This window comes from Lissotriton vulgaris, chromosome 12, assembly GCF_964263255.1.
Source record: "Lissotriton vulgaris chromosome 12, aLisVul1.2, whole genome shotgun sequence".
Taxonomy (NCBI): Eukaryota; Metazoa; Chordata; class Amphibia; order Caudata; family Salamandridae; genus Lissotriton; species Lissotriton vulgaris.
Genome location: NC_141700.1, coordinates 696271076 through 696295857, shown reverse-complemented (window position 1 = coordinate 696295857; position 24782 = coordinate 696271076). Strand labels below are relative to the sequence as shown.

Below are 24782 nucleotides of genomic sequence, written 5' to 3'. Positions count from 1 at the left end.
GGAATGTAATTGGTACAAATCCCTTACATGCCTGGGGCAGGATAAAGAGTATATAATATGTGAAGTGAGACCATTCTAGCAGACTGCCTCATTCAATTGCTAAGGCTTCTGTGTGACGTAGTCTCACTCATTTGAGTTTAATAAAGATGTTATTTTATATTCCAGCTTCTGTGCCAAATTCTTTATTATTGGTTTGAATGGACTAAGTATCAGTGAGATCCCTGAGATGTGGATTTTTTTGATTTCTACAAATGACGGAGTGATCTTGTCAGAAGACAGAAATCTACTGAGGAGGACAGGACAGGACTCTACTAAGGAGGTACTCTGTGCACGGAGGTTCTGGGGATTCTTTGTCTCTGCAGCCCAGTATATTTCTGATCCTCCACATGATGTTACTCCTGACTGAGAACCTTTTTGGCGTGAGTATTTTAAAAAAAGACCGTTAGGTCATTTAGAACTTGGCATTTAGAATTTGGACAACCATTTGTTTGGTATAGCTTTGGAAATTTGGACTATGTGTTGGCCAACTTTGGATTTGTATAGGTTTGTATATGCGAATTGCAATTTGTGTAGGCAGGTAATGAGGAGATTTTTCTCTATCTGATTTTGTTGAATGGTGCACGTACGAAGAGTACTACTTTGGGTATAATATTGTATATTCTGCAATATTTTTGGCATGCCTGTTTTCAAGCTCACATCAAAGAATGTGTTGCTGTTTTGGAAGGTACCATAGTGAGATGTGAATTAAAATTAGCTAGCTCCCCTAGAGGGAATACCTGAATAGGTTTGGGTATAAAAACATATTTCTTCCTTGGTGATTTTGTATCCCGAGGGAATTAAAATATGGACTTAATACATATAAGGATCCTTTGTTCTGTGCAATTTTATGAACGGTGATATGCAGAGCGATTTCTGGTGCTCTGCCAGCCAAAACTAGTGAATTGAGTGTATTTTTGCTTCTTGGACATACAGCAGTCTGTTGGACTGTTTTTTTTGCAGTCTTTTGGAACACTATTGAGAAGCGTTTCTTGTAAATATGACTTACAACTAGTATTTACAAATGGTTTGGTTTAAGTACAGTCTGTGGGCTGTCCTTTGTTTCAGTCCTATATGTTGATCTGTGGGTTAAATGTGTGTTTAAATGTCTATGTAGTTTTCCCATTAGTGTAACTTCTGTAACTAAATAGCGATGGCGCAATTTATGAAACAAATGGCTAAAGCGCTGTATTGTGTGTCCTGAGTGTTTGAACCCTTTCTGTTTATGTCTGAAATGAGCTCAATTTGTGTTTGTGTTTTTTTTATCTTTTCAGTCTGTTAAGTAAAATGTCAGATTAATTAATATTAAGTAGAAATTAAATAAAAATGCAGTAATTTACCATGTCACATGCTAAAATAGCTATATGTTGCTATTTAATGTATAGACTAAGTAAAAACGCATATGTACAAACTGTTAAATGCTTAAAAAAATAGATAAAATTAAAATTTACATTCACTAGGAATATGAAAGGCCTCAAAAAGAAATTGTGTGTTTTGTAGAAAAACGAAATTATAGCATTTTTTACTTACATTCATTGTATTACATGTAAACAGGCAAACACTTCAGCTAAATTGGATTTTTGCTCAAATTTAAAAGCATCTTATTGCACACGCATTTTAAAACTTGAAATGTCTGTTTTAAGTAAGACTGCCACCGTGCTCAGGTTTCAACACTGTGCAGGGCTCTTACTGCCGTTAAGGAAGCAGATGTTGTTTTTTGAAGGCCACAAATAACATCGGAATGTTTATTTAGTCAGGACTTAGCCGTTAGTTAATCACGGTTGGAACTTTGCATTTCAGAATAGTGTTTTACAGGGTTACAAAAATAAGGTTCATTATTTTGTATCACAGGAAGACATTTCAATTGCGGTTTTCCTCTCTTTGAGCATTTTTGTAAGCATAATTCTTGGTTCTGTTGCTAAATGATAATTGTCCTTTTAAAAAAGTGGCGCGAAAATCTGTCATGTTTTCAGTTAGGCTTCTGTGCTTAGGCTCATAAATTAATGCGTCTAAAAATGATAGGCAAGAGATTCAGTTTGCTTTTATATGTGGAATTATCAAAAATGATTGGGTTCATTAAAAATAATTATTAATTATGAAAAATAATTATTAAAAATAGGTGCTTCTAAATTTGTTTTTTAATATTTATAAAGCTTAATACTCATACTAAGACCTCCTAGCATTAGAATTTAATTTAAGTTGTGTGTTACTGCATAATCAGGACATTAGCATGTGGGGTTTTCACTTGGCGTAGGCGTAAAAACTCATTTTTCTAAGGAATTACATGAGAGATGTCTAATGTCCAATCTCTACAATCTGTAAAGAACATTCTGAGGAAGATTAATAAGTAATGCAATTGTAGGATCTTTATTTTTAAGTGCTCCAGAGATCAAAGTCGAAATTGAGTTAAATAGACTTTTAAACAGCATTCTTGCCATTTACAATAGCTTTAAAGTGTCTCAGGCTTCAGTAAATGCATACATTTGTGTATAATACAAACATGCAGATTGTTACCATTTGAGGTTGCTTTTAATGGCTCAGTGAGCCAATGTGCCCGGTGCAGAGGTTTGTGTTTAATATCAGGGTTGAAGGTTCTAACTTTAGCTGGGCCTACTGAGAAGTTCATCCATTTAAGGTTGATGAAATGAGCACCATTGCATAGGGTGGTAGCAAACATTTGTTCTAAAGCTGGTATGTTATGTTATTATGTTCTGCGAATTATTCACAGTAAATGTTTTAATAATCTAAGAATAAATAAATGTTAGCCCCTAAAAGAAGCCATTTATATAACACGTGTTTCTCAATAGGGTTGATTATTGGAGGTTAGAGAGAGTTAGGAAGGCTTTTTGTCTTTGTCAGCGTCGGGATGAGGGAAAAGAGAGGGGGGCTGAGGCGCGCGGAGCGCGCGAGGCAGATTTTGACCTTAAGGTCAGTGGAGAAGTGTGGCTCAGGGGTTAGAGGCGGCAGACCCGGAAGCTGAGATCGGTCCTGGACCAGGGTTCAATTCCCCGCCTCGGCGGGTCTTCGGCTCATAAATTCCACGGACTCGATAATTCTCGTTCCGGTGCCTACTCGACTCACGGGTTCACACTCTGCGACTCTGGGCAATAGCTTGCTTAATCTCCACTACGGCCCCTCGCGGCGGGATGCCTGGCTTTCACCTTGTGGATACCCTGCTGGGGTCATCTCATAGGGGAATACCAGGACGGGTTCCCAAGGCAAGCGCCTTGATGCCTTCGGGTGATACGTGCGCTATATAAATCGCAATACATTTACATTTACATTTACATTTAGAAGTAAGTGAAAACAGATGGAGAAATCACTGCTTGGAAAAGCTTCTCTGACAAACAGAAATTAAAGCTTGCACATTGCGAGGCTTTCACGTCGACATCTGCAGCCTATTACATTAGGGCTTTGTCTCCGAGAAGTGCATTTCTGACCAGCCTTGCAAAAATAGCAGGGCCTTAAAGGGGGTTGGCGCACGGGACACGCAGAGTGTCTGTGAAAGAGTTTTATTTTTGGACAGTCAAAATTAAGGTGGTTTAGCATGTTTACAAAAGATGGTTGGTTACAGTTGATATTTTGTGTGTTATGTGCAGTATCAGCAGTAAGTTGAAAAAATATGTTTTTTTATTTATTATGACTTCTTTGAAAAGAAATGTTCGTGCATTTTTTCATGATTTTGCATTTTATCCTTTTATTAATTGTTCCTGCTGGTCCTGTGTGTTAGAAGCGACACAGTAAGTTGTATTTGACAGCTGATTTCCACTGACTAGTGATCTGCTGTCAAAAGTGAGGAAAGTAAAAGAAAGTAATTTTGGTGTAATTTCGATTTTAAGCCTGACAAATTAAGCAGGCCAGAATATTGGGTTTTGGGCTGCAGGTTCACAGTGCATAAAGTGCATGCAATGGTGTTGTGTGTCACCGCTTTTTTACATATGCTATTTTACTTTTTCTATGCTTTTTGTGCCTGATATACAGCGCGTATATCTGATGGCTTGGCATGTGTGTATTTTTTAGGTTATTGCATGTTTTTGTTTTATGTTGTTGCTTTTGATACTATTACAAGTTCCCCTATGTTGTGAAGGGATTTTTCATGACGATGCATATCGCTGCACAACAGTTGGGTAAATTTGCGCTGATACTAAATTTCACAGATATGATTTTTCATGTTGTGAACAAGACAGACAACACTTCACCAGTGTATGTCAAATTTGGCTATATAATATTGAAGAAAAATAAAAGAGATATACTGGATCAAATCGTGTCACCTGCAGTTAGCTATGACTGCCCTTTCCCTCAAGGAACAGGCAGCCCTAGATTTATGTTTCCTTGATTGGACCTAAGGATGAAATTATAGATTTGTGGCTCGTGCTAAAGGTGACCTAAACTTTTAAAAATGTTTTCCCTTGAAAAAGGAACTGGAACATTAGCTGAGATTACCGTATATGGTGTAGCGGCCAACGGTAGAGCTAACATTTGTGTACTATTTTTATTTTTGTGTATCACCCATACTCTTGGAATTGTGTCACAAACTTGACTATCACCCGAGTAATTTCTTTTGTTCTTCCTATAGATTTTTCTTTTGCCGCTTCTCCCCTGACTGATATTGCATTGTGCCTAGTTACTGGGGATTTTAGCTGTGTCCTACTCCTATTACCCTTTTCCGTATTCTTTTCACCAGTCAGCTCATTTATTATAATTGGTGTATTGTTCAGGTTCACACTTCCAGACTGCAGTGATGTACCAGGGACCCCCATATTATGTATAATTCCCTTTTGGTATGACCAGACTGGTTTTCAAGAGTTTTCTTTAGGCCTACTTCGATGTTTTCCAGTCTGACTGTCAGGGTAGTGATAGACTGGTTAACTGACTTAATATTATAGTAGGATAAGTTTTCCATCTCAATAGGAGATACCTTATGTTTATTATTTTTTGAATATGACAAATTCAATGCCTATTCTAATGTGGTTTTCAGCTCCTTTTTTTCTGCTGCTTTAATTTTTGATAGACCATATGTGTTTTAATAATGGAAACACTAGGACTCTCTCGTTCTTGTCTTTTGTTTCCACATTTTGATCATTAGCCTTTGTAGTGAATAGTGCGCCTGATGCACAATTATTAAAAGGGAGGTATCGATATGTCCCTGATAATCTGGATTATGTGATTTTGCTTTTGAGGTGTTCTAGATAAGGAATTTAGGAACACTTAGACTTAATCATTGAGAAAAAATGTTTACCCCATTAGACGATGTCACTATGTGTGAGGACATCCATTCATATAGAATTCTCATGTAGTTATCTACCCTTAGATGGTAGAGGATATGCTCTCACATGGAAACCCAATTGAAGAGGCTAGAGTCACTGTTTTGCCTACTGCCTTTGTCTTTGTATTCTATGAGAATGACAGTGTATTTTAGATCACAATAGTCCCATGGCCACTCCTTTGAAGATTGCAGGCCACCTGTTTGCAGTCCTCTTGTTAAATATTGAACTGTTTTTGTACTAAATTGAAGAAAACTAACAACTGTGTCACATTTCCTACATCACTAGGTTCTGCGGGTTCTTCCAGAGTCAAAGGGAGAATGATACCCTGCAGAACGGTGATAATGATGAGTCCTAATTTTCATCAGTGTCAGCTACGGATGAGGGCTACATACCTTGGCCTTACAGTCCCAACACCCAGAAAGTGCTTCATCAACTGCATCTTCAGAGCATTGTGCTTGCTTCATCAGAAGGCGTTGAACATCAGAGAAACATGAGGATCTGGTTTTGCCACAGAACCAGAGTTTCAGTGCAAAAAAGCAAAAGCTACCTGTCATGTACTGGTAACCTCTGACATTGTGCAGTCCCTTGAGCCCCTTGGCCTGAGTTTTGGCCACACACTTCCCCTTTTTCCTTTGCTCCAACGGAAGAGCAGTGCACCGGAGGATCCAAGATTGGCAAAAGGCACTACATTATGGTGCCCATGAAAGAGCAGCCTGAGCATCCTCTGACACTGAATAATGAGTGTTGGAGCTTGAGGATGTAGACCCAGGTCTGCACGAGATGATCTGTACCCATGATCAATGAAGAGCACACTATCTGTAGTGTCTGCCGCAGAGGAGAGATACTGGTGCACTGCATTGAGACTTTCAAGTGAGCTGTGAGTGTTTTCCAGGAGGGCACTCCAACGGATACTGAGAAGCACTATTTTCATGGAAGGCCTGAATCAAGAGGCCCATGCAACAATGGAAGCAGATTTGATGGACGATAGAAGCCTGCCAGAGAGGCTTTGAACGGATTTTGGGCACAGTTGCACAAGCGATTCCAGTGCAATTGTATAATGTAAATGGTAATTAAGTTCTCATTTGACTGAATTGTTATGGAAGAGGAAGTGGCTCCACCTCTAGCATCCAAAAATGGTCCACCAGAAGTGAGTCTTTGTGCTACTATGTGTGTTTTGGAGACCTGTCCAGAGAGAAGTAGAGAATAATAAGATGATGTTACAGCGACACCTTGATGACCTAATGAACATTGATATAGACCTAGATTAAGATTAAAGTGAGTCTTAGGTTATTGCCTACGTAATGGCAAAAGGAGGGTCTGAGGTTCTGTAATTTCCAAGTACAATAGATTGCACAACTCCACTTTAGAATATGGGTTCCATTTTGTACTGTGCCACCATTTCTGTGTTGCCCTCACGTAGGCTCATGAAGGCAGCCTGATGAACAAAGTGACCTGGCCTTCTTGGTTCATGTACACATTAACTAGGTTTCCTTCTGACACTGGAGTGAACTATAGAAACTGACCTCTTCACCTGAAACTGACCTCGCAAAGCCAATTTCCCTGATCGATCTATGTCTGAGATTGCCAATCGATGTTCAGGACATCGTTAACTTTTAGTTTCCTTGCACATGCCTTATCTTGTTCATCATCTGTTACTGTTTCTTTTTATGTTTCTTCATTACATGGGTTATGCTTTCTATTATAGGTTTGTCCGGCTTTTGGAGGTTGAATTTGGGACATTCTTAATGATTGACTTTTGAGTTGGGATACTGTACATGTAATCATGCCATGCCCTGCAGTGCCATCTAAATCAGATTAACCTTTGTGAACTATGTAATTATAATGTTTCGCCGATATCCTGCTAAAACCCCAAAGACTACTCACCTGCTGACGCTCCAGATTTTCCATTTTGTTTAGGAATGTAATTGGTACAACTCCCTTACATGCCTGGGGCAGGATAGAGAGAATATAATATGTGAAGTGAGACCATTCTAGCAGATTGCCTCATTCAGTTGCTAAGGCTTCTGTGTGACGTAGTCTCACTCATTTGAGTTTAATAAAGATGTTATTTTATATTCCAGCTTCTGTGCCAAATTCTTAATTATTGGTTTGAATGGACTAAGTATCAGTGAGACCTGAGAAGTGGATTTTTTGATTCCTACAGGTGCTGGGCATCAAGGTGGTCATGGTTCTTATTTCCACAATGTGGTGGAGAGTGACACCTAAAGGTCCAAACAACCCAGAATGAAAAGAGTGCCGGCGCGACTGTGCACCGGGACGTTTTGAACCAAGTTCCATCGAGAACTCTAGGAGCCCTAATTTAAAGGCATCCTGTTCAAGATTCTCTTGCCCTATTCGTAGGCGAGTGCAGCAACCAATACCGGACTACTGCCCGGAATTATCCTTCGATACTGGACTACTGCCCGGAATTATCTACTCCTTGCTCTGCACTGGGAGCAATACCAACCACCTTCTAAGATATCCGTCGGAACCCGTTCCTTATGAGGCCGTGCCTCCAGCAACCAGAATCGTCCATACCCCCACCCCTTGAGGCTCTCTACATTCAGGCAAACATTGGATGTCCTGATGATGATCCATTATTAACAATTGGATAGAAACACTGTCAACACAATATGTGGGCTAAACAATAAGTGTACTATTATGTGCCAAAAATTGTATGTTCCCTACATATGTGAGGCAAATGCATTCAAAATACTCTCTTTGCTCATGCCTTCTAAATGCCTGAAATACCCCAGTACTTGTATGTTTTGATTGTGTGTGTAGCATCGTGGATGCAGGACTGTGTCCCACTGCTTTATTGTTGGTTCGTCTGATTAAGCATATCAACAAACATTGAATAAAATTCAAAGTCTGGCTGGACTTTTCTTTGTTATAGAGCTTATTGTGGCCTATAATTATTGCAAAGCTTATATTCCCTCTTGTCAAGGACCATTTGTTTCTAGTTTAGCTGATACCCCAGGTCCTTCGTTACCTAGTGGGTTCCCTTGTTTCTTATTAAAAATATTTCTACATCTGACAGAATCAAAGTTGTTTTGGGTATTCTTTGTTTTGAGGTATGCCATTTGTTTATATGTTTGCCATAAGTGTATGTATTATTCATGTGTAACATGCTATATATTTTTTTATACCATAAGACATGTCATTACCTTTTTTTAAATTTTGTTTTCCTTGTAAAGAAAGTGAGGAGATGTATTGTAGTGGGACTCTTTGAAGAACCTTATGAAATCAATGTTTCCTTGGTTGTCACACGTCTCCTAGTCAGATGAGGCTCTGCTGGCTGACTGGGAACATCTCCTCTGCGAGTAGAGAAGATTAAGCATTTGAAACTACTGTCCTCATTGCATGTTTTCTACTACATAATGCATCCTTTTTAAAAATGTTTGTTTGCTCTAAACTTTAATCTTATGCTGCTTTTTAAAAAATGTATTTTGGGTATTGTGTGTCATATGCTTTTAATTCTATTTTTAACAAGGTATTGCTTTTAGCCGAAACAATTTAAAAACTAGTCTGGATGAGGTGCCATGAAAGAAATCTGGTTTTAGGAAATACCATTGAAAAAATTCAAACACGAGAGGCATGAACAAAGATATCTGTAGATGGGAGGCGCTGTCAAAGTTGACTGTGCACATCGGAATATATATTGAACTGAAAAGAGGAAGCTCCTGATAAAAACAGACATAACACAAATGCCAAGAAGGTATGCAGTTAACTTGTTTACAACAAAAATAAAGGACCAGGTCTCGTTTTAATACACAGATACACTATTGCCCTCCCTAGGTTTTGTTCATTCTCCGTCCCCTTTTTTCTTGAAGTTGGGTCTTTGTGCCCTAACACTCACCTGCTAATGGATCATTTTTAGTTTCGTCGGTTGCATCATTGTTTGGCTCCAGGGTTTTCTTGTGCTCATCTTTTTGGGGGAAGTTGGGATTCTTCGCTGTTGACGTGTGATGGGTAGTCAATTCCGTGCCTTTAGTTGTGGTTAGTACAAATGCCGAAGTTGGGGCAGTGGTGACACTCTTGATTTTGACTGTTTTGCATGTCCGCAAATCTGTGGGAAAAGTTTAAACATATATTTTAAAGCAGTATCTTTAAATAGCAGAGTGAAAAAAAGAACAACAACAGAGTACAACATAGGAGCCTATGTAATGATGTGATGCACTGGCTCAGTGTAGAGTGCCTGTGTTTTTGCATAAATGGTATGTAAAGTGTAAACATAAAACCCTGCATTTCTCAGAATTAATGTATGAACTTTAGATAAATCAAGTTGGAAACAGACAGAGGCAAAGTCTGCTCACACATTAGAAGTTAGAGAGGCTTCTTCAATCTTGCTGAAAAGCAGTGCCACATTATCTGGTGGCCGAAATAAAGTTAGTAAATTATTAGAGAATTATCTTAAGATCAAAGAGCAGTAATTCAAGATAGACTCATTGACTATCTCACTAGAGGTTCCTCTGTTTAAAGATAAGGATACATTGGATACATTTACTACATTCTAGAAAGCTTTATATACTTCTGAATCCCAAGTGCAATCCGCCCACATTGACTCCTATCTCCAGAATCCTCCAAACCCCATTACCGCAAATATAGCCTTCAATCCTTTAGAAAAAAATATATCTCCCTGTTGAAAATCTCACACGCGCCTATATTATTATGCTTGGGGATGTAGCCCAGTCTGAATGGCTTCGCTGTGGTGTTTTTTCTTCCCTTCGCTAACATTCTTTTTCCTAACCTATTAAAATTGTTCCAATTTTTTACAACAGTTGGTTACACTTCAGGTACATTTCAAGAAGCCTCAATATGTGTTATACATAAAAATGGCAAATATACTGCTCACTGAAAAAACTATAGACCTATCTCTTGACTAAATGTGGATTATAAATTATTTGCAAAAATCTTAGTATCTCACATTGAAGCCTACCTTCCACATCTTTTTTGTAAGGAACAATCAGGCTTTATAAAAGGATGATTAGCATCTGATGATACTCTTTTTTTTTATTATTGCTTTAAGTAAAGCTCCTCTTCTTCAATCCCCACTTGCAGCAATAACCATTAATGCTAAAATCTCTATCTTGCCATGGCTTTGGTCCTACAGTTATTGCCATAATCTTGCTTTCATAATATTCCCCTAAAGCTTCAATGTTATTTAATGATATGCTCTCCTTATACTTTCCCCTTTACCCTGGAATTCGACAAGGATGTCCTCTTACCCTATTATTGTTGGTTTTAGCACTTTTGGTTTTAGCACTTAAACCGAGACGCCCAAGGGCCATTGTTCGCGCTCTATAAATATTATTATTAAATAAATAAATAAATAAATAAATATTTCTCGTTTTAAACAGAAGAGGTTTTCCATATGGTACGCAATCCTAAAAATTAGCAGCTTATGCTGATGACGTTCTTTTTTGTATTTCTCATCCTGAGCTGACTCTTCTGGCATTACTCACAGAAATGATGTCCTTCTTGAAGGTTTCAGGATATAAAGTGAATATGAATAAGACTGAGATACTTCCATTTAATAAATATGCAACTAAACAGTCCTTGAATAACTCTTCTTTTAAGTGGGCATGATGGAGCGCGGTGGCAAACACAAAATCTTGTGTACCCCTCATGAAATCAATGTCCCATAACTACAATGTTTATTAATTGCATGTTTTGTGAAAATAACCAACCATAGAATAAGATGCACACGTTATTTTGTTTTTGTTTTTGAAATTACACATGGGGAATACTAATTCTGCTTATATGTTGCAATAATACTAGCTAATAATGTATTGTTGTGTTGTGGACTAATGCATAGCTGTAGTATAAATAAAATGCTATTTAAATGTGCTTTTGCATATGTTTTGTGAAAGGAGAGGGTCGATTATGTAAGTATAAAACGCTTTTGTGTGGCATATTGCTAGGTACAACTAATGGGAAACATTAGCATGGAGGGAAGGTAAACAGAATGGGTTTCATTATTAAAATTAACATGGATTTCTGTTTGTTTTCATGAAAGTTCCGAATGTGGCCTCTGAGGCCTAGTGAGAAAATGGCCGCTCTGAGCTACTGGGAGTGGGTATTGATCTGCGCAGGCGCGTCAACGTTTTCTGCCAGCGCAAGTGAACTGACTGTGCTTGAGGAAGAAGTTCAAGGCAGTATTACCCGGAACCTAGGATGGGTGCCAAGCATGAGCGAGTGTATATCCAAGCCATGGGAAAGAAGGACAATGTTGCTAAAATGCAATGTGCCTAGGCCACGGACTGCCTAAACAATGGACGCTTATTAATTTAGCTGTATCACGTGAATAACAAATGCTGTAATGGTGAGGAAGTGCACATCCACCCGAATTTATACTATCAGAACACAAGATGGTGATGTTAGTTACTTTTCTAGATAGATTAAGTTGAGAATTAGGGTATAAAAACCCCTGGATTTGTACGGTTGGGGTCGCTTTTTCCATTTCTATCGGAGATGCTGCCCGTTTGCTGACCGATTCCTCGATGTAAGAACCTTTATGAATTCTTATTTGTTTGCTTTGCAGGACTGTTAGGATAAGATGAGGGTGTTAGTCAGGGATGTTAGGAGAGACTGAATTTGGAACTATCTGTTCTTTGCTAAACTTTACTGAATTCTATAATGAAGCGATTTTTCTGAGCTCTTACTAAAATGATCATGTTTTGAAATAAAGTCTAAGAATGATTGAATAAAGAACAAATAAATGCATAATGTCGGACATACTAAAAGTTTTCTTCGAATAAAAATTAGATAAATGAAGAATTAAAAGCTGGTCTTTGTTTCTTCCTACGCCTAATTTTCATTCTAGCAGATCCATTGCCCTTATGGTGGTGTGTCTGAATAGATGTGTTTAATATGAAACCATGGTAAACTGTTTTGAACTTTTAGTGTAAATATTAAATAGGTTTTTAGACGCTCCACCAAATGTTACAGCATTTCTCTAGTGCGATTCACCAGAAGCCTTGAAGCCAAGTGTAAGTGAACAGGGTAAATGCGCAGTGTTATGGGCCCCACTGGTGCATGCCCTGAGTGTTTAAAGGTTTCAGGGAAATGGTGAGTGATGATTAGAAATTATTTCTGGAGTCGCGCTGTAACAGTATTAGCTTGGTAGCAGAGTAGTGGTTGCTAAGGAAATTAGCTAGGATTATATATAAGGTGCTATATATACATAGTTTGATGTACAGATTTATAACTAACATCTGTTGAGTTTGTATTATGTTAAATGTGGTCTTGAATAGGCTTCATAGAGTAGGGTGAAGCCAGTGCCTCCGTCTGCAGGTGGAGGAAGTGTAGCAAGGTAGTCGCACAGTGCATTAGTCTGTTTCAAAGAGTAGTATTGTCATATACTGCAGTGGTATTGTCGTATATCACAGTTCAGGGACCTTAGGTGTGAAAGGATAAATGTATAGTGAGGACAGTCTATGAAATTTCAGCCTTCAAGTATAGGGATCATTCCGTGCTTCCCGACTAAAACTTACTGCTGGGAGAGTAATAGGTCTTAACTCAAGCTTGATTGAAGGGTAAAGGGAGTGGCTTCTCTCTTTTGCTAACAATAGAGGAATTCTGTGCTGGGTTAGTGGACGCGCTGCTACTGGTAACACAGAGTTTATGTATATATGAATAGGGTTTTCTGTATGAACGTGTGTAAATGTAATTGCAATACGCGTTCAAGCGAAACTCTGGGATTGTCTCTAAGGAGGTGAAAAAGAACTCTGTATGTGCTTTCTTAGAGAAGCAAGATCGTTATTGCCTGATAGAAGGGTAAAGCCAGTAGTGTTGCTTTAACGGCGAATCTAAAAATTCTGAGGAGATAAGCGTTGTCTACTCCAGGTTACAGAATACTTGTGCGATTGAAAATTCTATCACTTTACTAGCGAAACAGATTAGTGGAATTGTTTTTTGTAAGTTACTAACTGGTTTTTGAGAAATATCTTGTAAATACGGCTTTTTGAAAAAACCCTGTAAAGGAGGGGTCAGTCTGCGCTGCAGAAGCAGGAGCGCTGGTGACGTCAAAAGGGTCGCGCTGGGATTGGTCCGCGTGACTAAGTTAGAGTAGGAGCTGATTGGTTCATCACAGAAAGCAGCAGAAGCTATTGGTTAAGCACTATAGTGACGCATCGTTTTCTTACTGGTGCATTAGTGTGAACCGCGCTGTGATAGGTTGGTTTTACGGAATCAGCAACAGAGTAGTGCGCGATCTTTTGAGAGAAGGGAAAGTTTTCCGAAAATGTCATATTATTATTATGACGATGACAAGAAGAAACCTTCATGGTTTAAGAGACTGAAAAATGTGTTTGTAAAAGACAAGGAGGTAGTTACAAGAGAGGGAAAAATACTTCCTTCGCCGAAAACACCTGCTTCTTACATGCTGTCGAAATATGGATATCATACGTGTGTTTGGTTGGATAATTGGGTACAGTATACCAAGGATGATGGTGTGTTAGCCTTTTCGGAGGGAGGATCATTTGATGTGGCAATTTTGAGGAATTTGGGAGACAATATGATGAAACTTGAACCGAGACCTAGACAAACTCAGTTTGAAGCATTGGTTGAGTGGGAAGATGAGATGCATGAAATGGAAAGGGAAAGATTGAGTAAGTATCTTAGACCAAGAAGTAGAGGTAGAGATTTGTGGAGAGAGACTCATGAGACTAGGATTGGGAGATGGAGAGACAGTAATATGTGCGATGGCATGTATCCGGTCAGAGTAGTAGAAGAATATGAGGGACGAAAAAGTGTGGAGAAAAGAAGGAATATTGATTCAGGGAATCAAGGCTATGGTGACAGGGAATCAGAGGATGCTGTATTAGAGGAAATATTAAATAGAAGACCGCCACCATACCAACCAAGTCCTTTACGGACTACTCCAAATGCCCCAATGATAGAAGAAAAAGTTAATGAAACACCAGAACAGCCATCAAATTTTAGAGATTTTCCTGAAAGAGTAGAAACGAGATATGTCCTGAGTACACCAATAGGAGAAGCTAGAATTACAGGTACACCTGTACGAGGTAATGATTTACACAGGATTGTTTTGAGTCCAGAAAGACAAAATAATGAGCAGTCAAGTATGTCTGAATACGAACGATCTGCACACGAGTTCGTTCAGAATTTAACTAGGAACATGGAAGCTGTAACCGTTCCAGTAACGATAGGACCGGTGATACCAGTATTTGATGATCAGAAAATAAGAGAACCGAGACTAACAATTCCATTACAACAAAGTTTGCAGAGAGCGAGAGAAAGTACTTATCCAGATTTATCAGAAATAAGACAGAATACAAGTGTAAATCCACCAGAACTAACTTTTAATAAAAATTTGACATGCGCATTCCCGACAGGAGCAGCATCTGACTCTGCAACTCCAGAGAGAAGTACAGACAAAATAGATTTAACACAAACACCCAGAGATCCATCAGACAGAGAATTGAGTGAATGGATTAAAACGCTAAAATTAAAACAGCAGGAATGAAAAGTGCTGGATGTAGCCAAACTAAAAGTAGATATGGAGGAATTAATAATTGGAACGATTGGAACATATAGATTAAAGAATTACCAGGATGATGAACTAATGTTTTTATGCAAAAGTATAACATGGAGAGCTAAAACAATGTATGATCAATTGGAAGAAGTGGCAAGTGAATATGGAATAGAGTTTGCAAAAATAAAATCATTGCAGAAAACCTATAGAGTGGATGTTGCAGAAAGAGACATTGAGAACATGAATACTGCTGGAAGATTACTTCAGATAAAAGATTTAATTGTGCTTTTGCGAAAATGGGGAGATGTAGGCAAATGGCGAGTCAAATGGGCAAAGAAGAAAGAGGAGAATAGTGATAAATCAACATTAGCTTTTCCAATTAGAGAAAAAGAAACAGAAGTTCCTGGAGGAGGATATGTACATGTTCCTTGGAGCAGACAAGATATATTGTCATTTACAAATGATTTCCCTAGATTAAGAGAAAAACCAGTAGAATGGTACCGACAAGTTGACAGATTTGTAAAGGTGTCAAAGGTATTGTGGATTGATTTAGAAGGATTATTTGACATAGTGGTGCCAGCAGATTTGTGGACAGAATGTAAAATATCTGTGGATTGGCCAAGGGAGGAGTATCCTAGGGATCCAAAGACAGGAGCTCCATCACCGGATGTGATGAGAAAGTATGAACAAGTAATAGTGTGGTTGAAAAACAAAATACCTCCAAAAGAGACTGATTGGGTAAAGATAGACAGAACTACTCAGGAGCCGAAATAAACTGTGCATTCTTTTTTTGAAAGGTTGTTGTTGGTTTTTAAACAGTATAGTGGTTATGAGGAGCTAAGTGAGAAGGATATGAGCCACTTTGTTTATAGATTTATATGTGGATTAAGGCCAGAAATTTCAGATATGATTAGACATAGCATGATGGATTGGCAATTGAGTTCTGTAGACAAGGTATTGAGACAAGCAAAATATTGTAGTGAAGAGATTGAAGCGAAACAAAAGACATTAAAAGAGAAAGCTATGTGGGCACAAGTGAAAGTAGCAGAACAACAAGTGGCGCAGATGGAGAACAAGAATGCAGGGGATCAGAGTGGGTTTAAAGGCAAACCTAAATTGGTGGGAAACATTGATGAAATAAAAAAGAAAACACAATGTTTTAATTGCGGCAAGGTAGGGCATTGGAAACGAGAGTGTAAATGTCCGCCTAGAGTTAATGGGGAACATACATCATTGAATCCACAGGTGCAGTTTGAGGTAAATCAGCAGCAGTCACAGCAACAGCAGATAGCAAATCAGCAAAGTCAGGTGCCACAACCGCCACTGCCAAATAGTGGAAATCAGCAGAAGTACAGTGCAGAGACAGGATTCAGCGGAGGTGAGCAGGTAAAAAGACCGCAAAGAGTAAATGCGTGTCCACAATATTGGCTGCAAGAAGAGAATAGCAGTGAGCCGGATGAAAGTTTCAAGTTTCTGACGGTGCCTGAGGGAGGAAGAAGAGTGTATGCTTGGAGCCACTCTTGAGGTAGATCAGTCAGGTCCATTTGTGAGCGGAAAGGTGAATGATGTGGAAATAACTTTCCTAGTGGACACTGGTGCTACCGGTTCTACTGTTAGATCAGTGGAAATTCAAAATCTTCCTCTCTCGGGTGAAACGATCCAGGTTATATGTGTAACCAACAGACAAATAAATACTCCCTTGACAAAACCAGTTGAAATAGGGATTGGGACATACAAGGATATGCATTAGTTTGTGGTGTGCGACAGTAGTCCTGTTAATTTGCTAGGAAGAGATATATTGTGTAAGATGAACTGTGCCATATATTGTTCACCAGATGGCATAGAACTGCAGACTCCAGATGAAGATAGTTTGTATAAATTGACAATGCTCATGATGGAGGCAGAACAGTATAAATTGTTTCCTGTGTTTGATAAAGAGCGAATTCCTATTGAATTAAAAAGAAAGTGTGTGGGATTTCACTGGAAAGGATATAGGTTTGATGAAAGGGGTTGATCTTGTGAAAGTGACCATAAAAGAAGGTGCTAGCTATCCTAATACACCACAATACAAAATGACTGCAGAAGTCATTGAAGGAATTACTCCAGTAATTGACAAAATGATTGAGCAGGGAATTTTGAGAGAAATTGAGAGCAGTCCATGTAATTCACCGATTATGGGACTGAAAAAGCCAAACAGAACATTCATGATTGTGCAGGATTTGAGAAAAATCAATAAGATTGTTGTTCCATGCTGTGCGATTGTTCCGAATCCATCAGTGATTTTGTATCAGATTCCTCATGATGCAGAGTGGTACACAGTGATAGATCTGTGCAATGCGTTCTTTACTGTTCCATTGCATCCAGAAAGTCAGCCAATTTTTGCATTTCGATTCCAAAATCGTATTTTAGCATGGTGTAGAATTCCACAAGGGTACACTAAAAGTCCATCAATTTTTAATCAGTTGTTGAAGAAATCATTAGAAACTTTGAGCATGCCTGGAGAATCTGTGTTAGTGCAGTATATTGATGACCTACTGGTTGCATCAAAAACAAAGAATGCCTGTGTAGCTGATACAGTGGCATTGATGAATCATTTGGCTGAAGAGGGACATAAAGTGTCTCCATCGAAATTACAGTTTTGTCAGAAAGAGGTACAATATTTAGATCACAAGATTGCTAAAGGAATCAGACAAGTTACCATTGAAAGAATTAAAATGATACAAGGAATGCAACCACCAAAAACTCAAAGACAGGTGAGAATGTTACTGGGAATGGTAGGCTATTGCAGACAGTGGATAAGCGGATTTTCATTAATTGCAAAACCATTGCAGAGACTGACAAAGGCAGATATCAGAGACCCAATTGTTCTAACCAAAACAGAGATGGAAGCATTTGAACAATTAAAAAACAAACTGTGTGAAACACCAGCATTAGGAATGCCTGATTATGAAAAGGAGTTTGAACTGTACTGCAGTGAGCGGGAAGGATGTGCTTTGTCAGTATTGATCCAAAGACATGGAAGAATGAGAAAACCAATTGCGTATTTCTCAGCTGTTTTGGACCCTGTTGCAAAAGCTTTGCCAGGATGTCTGAAAGCAGTAGCAGTAACGAGTGTAAGTCTAGAACAAAGTGAAGGAATTGGGATGGGATTTTCTGTGAGGGTGTATGTACCTCATTCAGTAGAGATTCTCCTCACAAGAGCGAAAACGCAGTACATGACTAACAGCAGATTGACACATTATGAGAAAGTGATTTTAGGGGCTGAAAATGTGACAATTGCAAGATGTGTGAACGTAAACCCATCTACATTGTTACCTGAAACCATTGAAGCAAAAGTGAAAGGTGAGCTTGATCACAAGTGTTTGGACGTTTTGGAATATTGTACCAAACCTCGCCCTGATATTAAGGATGAGCCTTTGATTGAATCAGATTATGTAATGTTTGTGGATGGATCATGTTTAAGAACAGAGAGTGGTGTTCTAAGTGCTGCATATGCTGTTTGTACAGTAGCTGAAGTGCTGGAAGCATCTTGTCTGAAATAAATTCATTCTGCTCAGATAGCGGAATTGATTGCTTTGATACGAGCATGTGAGCTGGGAAAAGAGGTGAGAGCAACCATAGTGACAGATAGTCAATATGGGTACTGAGTTGTTCATGGTTATGGGCAGCTCTGGTCCCAAAGAGGTTATTTGACCTCAGCAGGAACACCTATACGGAATGCAGAATTTGTGAAGACATTGATAGATGTGATTCAATTGCCTAAGAAACTGGCTTTTGTAAAATGTTCTGCTCATAAAAAAGGTGATGATTATATAACCCGAGGAAACAACTACGCAGATGCAATTGCCAAACACTGTGCTAAAAACCAAATTTCTATAAATCGGGGAAAAGCTGAAGAACATGTTCCAAGTCCTTTGATGCTAACCACTGTAGTTGAGACCTGGCAGGAAGTGAAGCAGATGCAGGAAGAGGCAGGAGCAGAGGAGAAAGATATCTGGATAAAATCAGGTTGTAGACAGAGGGAAGAAGATGAAATTTGGATGTACAAAGATGAAAGACCAGTAACATGATTTCAGATATGGCCCGAATGTACCATGGTCAGGCCCATATTAAAAGAGATGCCATGATCCATCTTTTTAGACAGACTTGGTATAATCCCAAATTTAGAATGATTGCTGAAAGTTTGTGACAAGGGTGTTTGGTGTGCCAACAATTTAACCCAAACAGAAAAACTGTTGTAAGTCTGGGAACCATAGGACGGGAGGGTGGCCCATTCACAAGAGTTCAGATGGATTTTATTGAGCTACCTCCATGTAATAGACTCCGATATGTTCTTGTGATAATCTGTTTGTTTTCACGATGGATTGAAGCTTTTCCTACACCGAGAAATGATGGAATTACTGTCGCAAAACTGTTTTTACGTGAGATAATACCATGGTTCGGGTTTCCGGTCACGATTGAATCGGACAGAGGCCCGCATTTCCAGAATGAACTTCTGCAGATGATCTGCGAAGCTCTGGATATTCGCCAGAAACTGCATTGTGCATATAGACTTGAGGCTTCAGGGGTAGTTGAGCAAGTGAATGGAACAGTTAAGAATAGAATTGCAAAGATGTGTTTGGCAACAGGAATGAAATGGCCTAACGCATTGCCGCTTGTTTTGATGACATTGAGGAGCATACCTGACAGAAAAACTGGATTAAGCCCTCACGAGATTTTGATGGGAAGGGTGATGAGACAGGCTTAGGTACCAGTTAATAAGCTGTTAGCCATTAATGATGACATAATACTGGATTACGGCAAAAATCTATCTGATGTGGTAACTTCTGTGCTCCACCAGGAGGGAACTGAAGCAAATTCCAAAGAGAAAAATCCAGCTCATGACTTAGTCCCTGGGGACTGGGTAAGAGTGAAAGTTCACCGTAGGAGGAATTGTTTGGTACCAAGGCGGCAAAGACCACGTCAAGTTATCTTGGTTAGTACTACTGCAGTCAAGTGTGCTGGACTGAAGAGGTGGGTTCATGCGAGTCACACAATCCGTGTGTCAGAACCCGAATACCCATACGACGGTGAAAGTACAACTGACTCTGATTCTGAAGGTGAACCAGACAAGGATGCAGATACTGAAGATCGACAAGAACTTCGATATCTGGAAGTATCAGAAGCCAGTTCTGCGTCTGAAGGTGAAGGTGAGAGGGAAATTGCTTAAATACCAGATTCAGAAGATCAACTTCAAGATCGAGAATCGGTAAAAGCAAGCACCAGTAAAGACGGAACAGAAAGTGAAAAGAAAGTTGCTGAAGAGGAGAAAACTGAACCGCAAACTGAAGACTCTGGAAGCAGGAACGAAAATCCTGAAACAGGGGAAGAGGAAGTAACTCATGATGAAAATGAGATTCCAAGAACCAGTTATGAAGGTGTTCCTAACAGAGTAACAGTAGAGGAAACTAAATCTAATGAAGACCAAGAAATTGTGAAAATCATAATTAATGATACAGTAGAAGACACCGAAAGTGAAACTGATGACAGTGCAGACGAGTCTCCATTAAGAAAAAGCACAAGAAAAAGAGCTTGGAGAGTGGAGCATAATATAACAGAGCCAAAGACTAAGAAAGTCTGCAAAGGAGACAACTGGCCTAAAGGAGCTGGAGGATTGAGATTCAAAATAGTGAATACAGCAAAAGAGCAAGAAGATCAAGTGAACGAGATTACCAGTCAAAAAGAAACACTGGGGAGGGGGAGGAGCCAAGATGGCGACCGGATCGGACGTGTAGTCCCTCGGCTCCGGAGACCATCTCCTTCTTTGTGTCTATCCTGCCGGCGATCCTGTTTTTAGAAGGCACATTGCGGAAGCCGACGTGCTCAGGCAACCCGCGGAGAAATCCTTAGGCTTGCGATCCCTTGCAAGCGGGTGTAATGTCCGACTGAAGTTTGCGGCCCGCAGCGGACCCGAGACCGGGGCCTCGAGTGGACGCTGGGGCCGGCTGCCGGGTGAACAACACCGGGCGTCAGCAGCTGTCTGGAACCGGTCGGACCACTTCCACTAGACGCGGCCAAATTTGGAACGCGCGCCCCGCTGGACTGCAGGTACTGAGTTGGATGTGCCTGGCGAGTTATCCGGGGGGATTGCACGAGTGAGGAAACCCACACTGCGAATGCGGAGGAATGTTTGAACACAGCCCCGCTAGCGGCGGGAGGCTCCCGAATTTTCCACCCCTACAATATCGAGCGGGGCTGCTTGTTTAAGTGACAATGCCTATGGCCACTTTTCGGACCTGTTTTACGTCCTTCCTTGAGGTGTAAATCTGAGGCTCATTGTCGGCAGCCCTGCACTACTCGAGGTGTTTCCATTGGTGATCGCGAAGCGCATAATGGAGGGCAGCCTTGGGGAGCCTGTGTCATGGAGAGATCGTGGACGTGTGGTGCAAGGAGACTATATCGGAAGGGAGCGTGGAACTGTTCGGGGCTATGGAGACCTGTTGGCGGCTATTGACTCCCTTCGTCACGATGTGTTGTACTCTGCACGAACCCTGATCGGCAAGGTGGACGCTCTACTAAGTGCCCCTGGATGCTTGAAAATGGCTGCCTCGCCGGACTGTAGCGGTGTTCTTTGTTCCACGTCTGCATGCGACAAGATGGCGGCTTTTCGTAGTGGTGCTGGCTCAGTGACCCCAGGTCCCGGGGTAACTGCCCGGGCCGAAGTGAACACCACGGACTGCAATCACGACGGGAGTTCTCTTCCTGCACCGTGTCTCCCTCTACCTGAAGATCGCTCCAGAAGGGGCCGGACATTGAGACTTTTTTCCCTGCATCGGTCTCGCTCTGTGCCACAAGTGTGGTGTACTTTTGGTCCAGCATGATAACATTGGTCCTGTGTATACACAACATGGTTGGGTGCTCAAGTCAATGTTTCCCGTTTGGACTATCTTGCACGTCTCCCTGGGCTATCTGGGTTTCCATGGTTCGCAGTGGTAGAGGAGAGAGAACGGGCCAGGGGTGAACATTTATTTTTATGGTTTGGTGGTTTCCTGTTGCTGACCTGGGCATGTGGGTGGTGTGTTGCTGCCTTTTACTGCGCTGTGTGTCGATTCTGTACCTCCAATTTACTCTGATTGTACTGATTAATATCGCCGGGCTTTCTACATTGTGTTGTTAGTGAACTTGTGGGATGGTGTAGCCGGGGGACGGGTGGTGGGCTCCTCCCCGCCTTTCTTTATTTACTGAGAGTTATAGATTAGGATTCTTTTCTTACTCTCTCTATTTCGGGACTCCTTTTACTGGGCGACAGGCACACTGCTAGGGGGGGTTAGGCCGTAGCCAGTTGCAGGGGTGCAGGGCGGGGGGTGGACGGAGGGGTTTTTTGTTTTTTCTTTTTGGTTCTATGGGCCTTCTATTCTTTTTCTTTTTCCTTCTTTTCTGGGTTTAGACGTTTCTACATGTGTGGTAGGCAGCGATTCCGGCATCTCATTACATTTTATATTTGTCTATCCTGTTCCTACGAGGCCGGAACCAACTCGTTGTTCTGCGATATCCTGTTTCTGTCTATCCTTCAGAAAAAACCTTTAAAAATTAGACCTCAGTATCTCTGTACCATATCCTTTGCGCCCTTCTCTGTTGCAATGTACTGTATTTGCGAGCCCTCGGGCTCCTTGCTGGATTGTATGTGCGATTTTCGTTCAATAAAGGTCTTCAAAAAATTAAAAAAAAAAAAAAAAAGAAACACTGGGAAAGAAAATAGAGACTATTCAAAGGCCAAAAAGAGTGAGACGTCCAAATCAGAAGTGCAAATCACCTGAGTGGACATACATTGTCCTGCCACCAATTGTTGAAGTAAATAGCAGTCAAGAAAATCTATATGACCCAGAGCCAATTGGGAATAGTGAGTAAAAAAGGTTGATTAAGAAATGAAATTATAGGTGCTCAAAGTATATGATATTAAAGTAAAAAGCCTGAAGTCCTGTGAGACGGATTTGTAAATATAGAAAGGGTCAGAGTTGACACAATGTCGAAGAAAACTTGTTAGAGTGCTGAGTAGTGTGAAACTTGTAAGTGACAAAAGGTCGAAGAAACGTTGTTAGGGAAAATGGCAATGAATAACCACTGTACGCAATGTTCTATTTTTAGAAAATGGTGTAGGTGTTTTACTATTTGTATGACTCTGTTAGTAGTAATATGGACAATATTAGCTATTGTGATTCCTTTTCAAACTAATTTGACAAAATTAAAACCGAATGCAAGCTCAAGTAAGCAAGTTGAGAAAAGAAAGGTACCTGAGACTCATGTATACAATCCAGAATTGCATCAAGATAGATCAATTACCGCCAGATTCATCGTTCTCCCGTTTTGCGAGGCCCTAATAGCGATTCATAGCGAATCGCTATTAAGGACTCGCAAAACGGGATTCATGTAGGAATCGCAATATTTTTTGCGATTCCTACACATTCTTTATTTGCGATTAGCAAATTGCTAATCGCAAATAAGGAAAAACTCCCCATGCATTCCTATGGGCCAAAAGGCCCATAGGAATGAATGGTGAGTATTCCTTATTTGCGATTAGCAATTTGCTAATCGCCAATAAGATAGCGATTTGAAGGGTGCCAGGGGTGTCCAAAGGACACCCTGTAGCACCCCTCAAATGATCTGTGACACAGGTGTTGCACACACACATGTCCAAAGGACATGTGTGTGTGTAACATGCAACTCAGAAAAATGCATTTAAATGCATTTTTCTGTGTTTTCGCAATTTACCGCGAGGTCTGACCTCGCGGTAAATTGCGCCTAGGAATTGCGATTTCGCAAATTTAAATAGGATGTTGAATTGCATTTAAGGAATCTCAAATAGAGATTCCTTAAATGTCATTACTCGCAAAATTGCGAGATCGCAATTAACGATTTTTACATTTGGGATGCTGAATCCCAAATGCAAAAATCGCTCTCGCAAAGGGCCGGATTCTCAGAATCTGGTCCTTTGCGAGCGCAAAAAAGCTTGATGAATCAGGCTGCAAGTGATTATAGTAAAAACAGTTTTTCGAAATTACTGCTTGAATATATTAAAACTATGAATGTAGATGACTGCTATGTGTGTGTAAAATTACCAGTATCAGTGTCAGAAGGGGTGACCTATCACCATCTTCCTCTTACACATGGAGTAACTTGTAGTGTAATTGCAAGCTTGTTTTATAAAACTGGAAAGCTGGAATATCAACATTCCTTTTTTTAATTTTTTTTATTAAAGAACCAGTAGCAGCATAGGACAATCAGAGATAATTTTAAGCAGTATATACACGGAAAAAAAATACAAGTAATAGAGAAAAAGAAAAAAAAAGAGCATAAAGCTTCAAGAATGGATACATTATACATACATTTAAGAACATTTAAGAACTGTGGAGCTGAATGCAAAAACTAAGAGCTGCTAAGTGGCATAGAAACAATCAAACAGAGTCTTGTAAACCTCAACCAATTCCACTTGGAATTATCCCGGCTTTCCAATTTGAGACAGGCCGTCAGATCGCCTCCCCTCGAAGCCTAGCTTTGAAGCCTCTAGTAGCAAATGTAGCCGATTCGTAGCTGTAAACCGCTAAAAAGCGTGCTAGCCACATCTGAAAGCTAGGTGGGGAAGCTTCTTTCCAACGGGCGGACAGAATTTATCTCAATACCGCTGTACCAATAAACAACAACCTTTCTTCAGTTTTTGAAAGCTTTAAAGAGTTGTCAAAACCTAAGACAAATAGGGTATCAGACTCGGGGAGTTTGTGACAAAATAGTTTCTCCCAAAAAGAAGCAATCATATTTTTTATAACAGTGAGTTCTGAACAATTGCTAAACATATGGATTAGAGTGGCGGGTCCTTGTAAACATCGCAGGCAAAGATCGCTCTCTCTTTTACCCCACGCAAAAAGTTTGGCCGGGGTAAAATAAAGATCGAATACTGTTTTGAACAGTTGAGCTTTTAGGTTACTAGCCATAAATAATTTATGGCT

At 40.0% G+C, this 24782-nt stretch overlaps 1 protein-coding gene across 5 annotated transcripts in view; it reads right to left on the bottom strand.

Annotated features, from left to right (window-relative positions):
- The window catches only part of LOC147678018 (uncharacterized), a 167450-nt gene that overhangs the window by 103655 nt on the left and 39013 nt on the right, over positions 1-24782 (bottom strand). For all 5 annotated transcript variants that reach the window (XR_015302476.1, XM_086945900.1, XM_086945898.1 and 2 more), the window contains exon 4: positions 9163-9372. Coding sequence is in view for 4 of the 5 variants with exons in the window: in XM_086945900.1 (XP_086802026.1) it covers positions 9163-9372 (210 nt within the window). In the remaining variant the exon portion in view is untranslated. The remainder of the gene's footprint in view (positions 1-9162; positions 9373-24782) is intronic.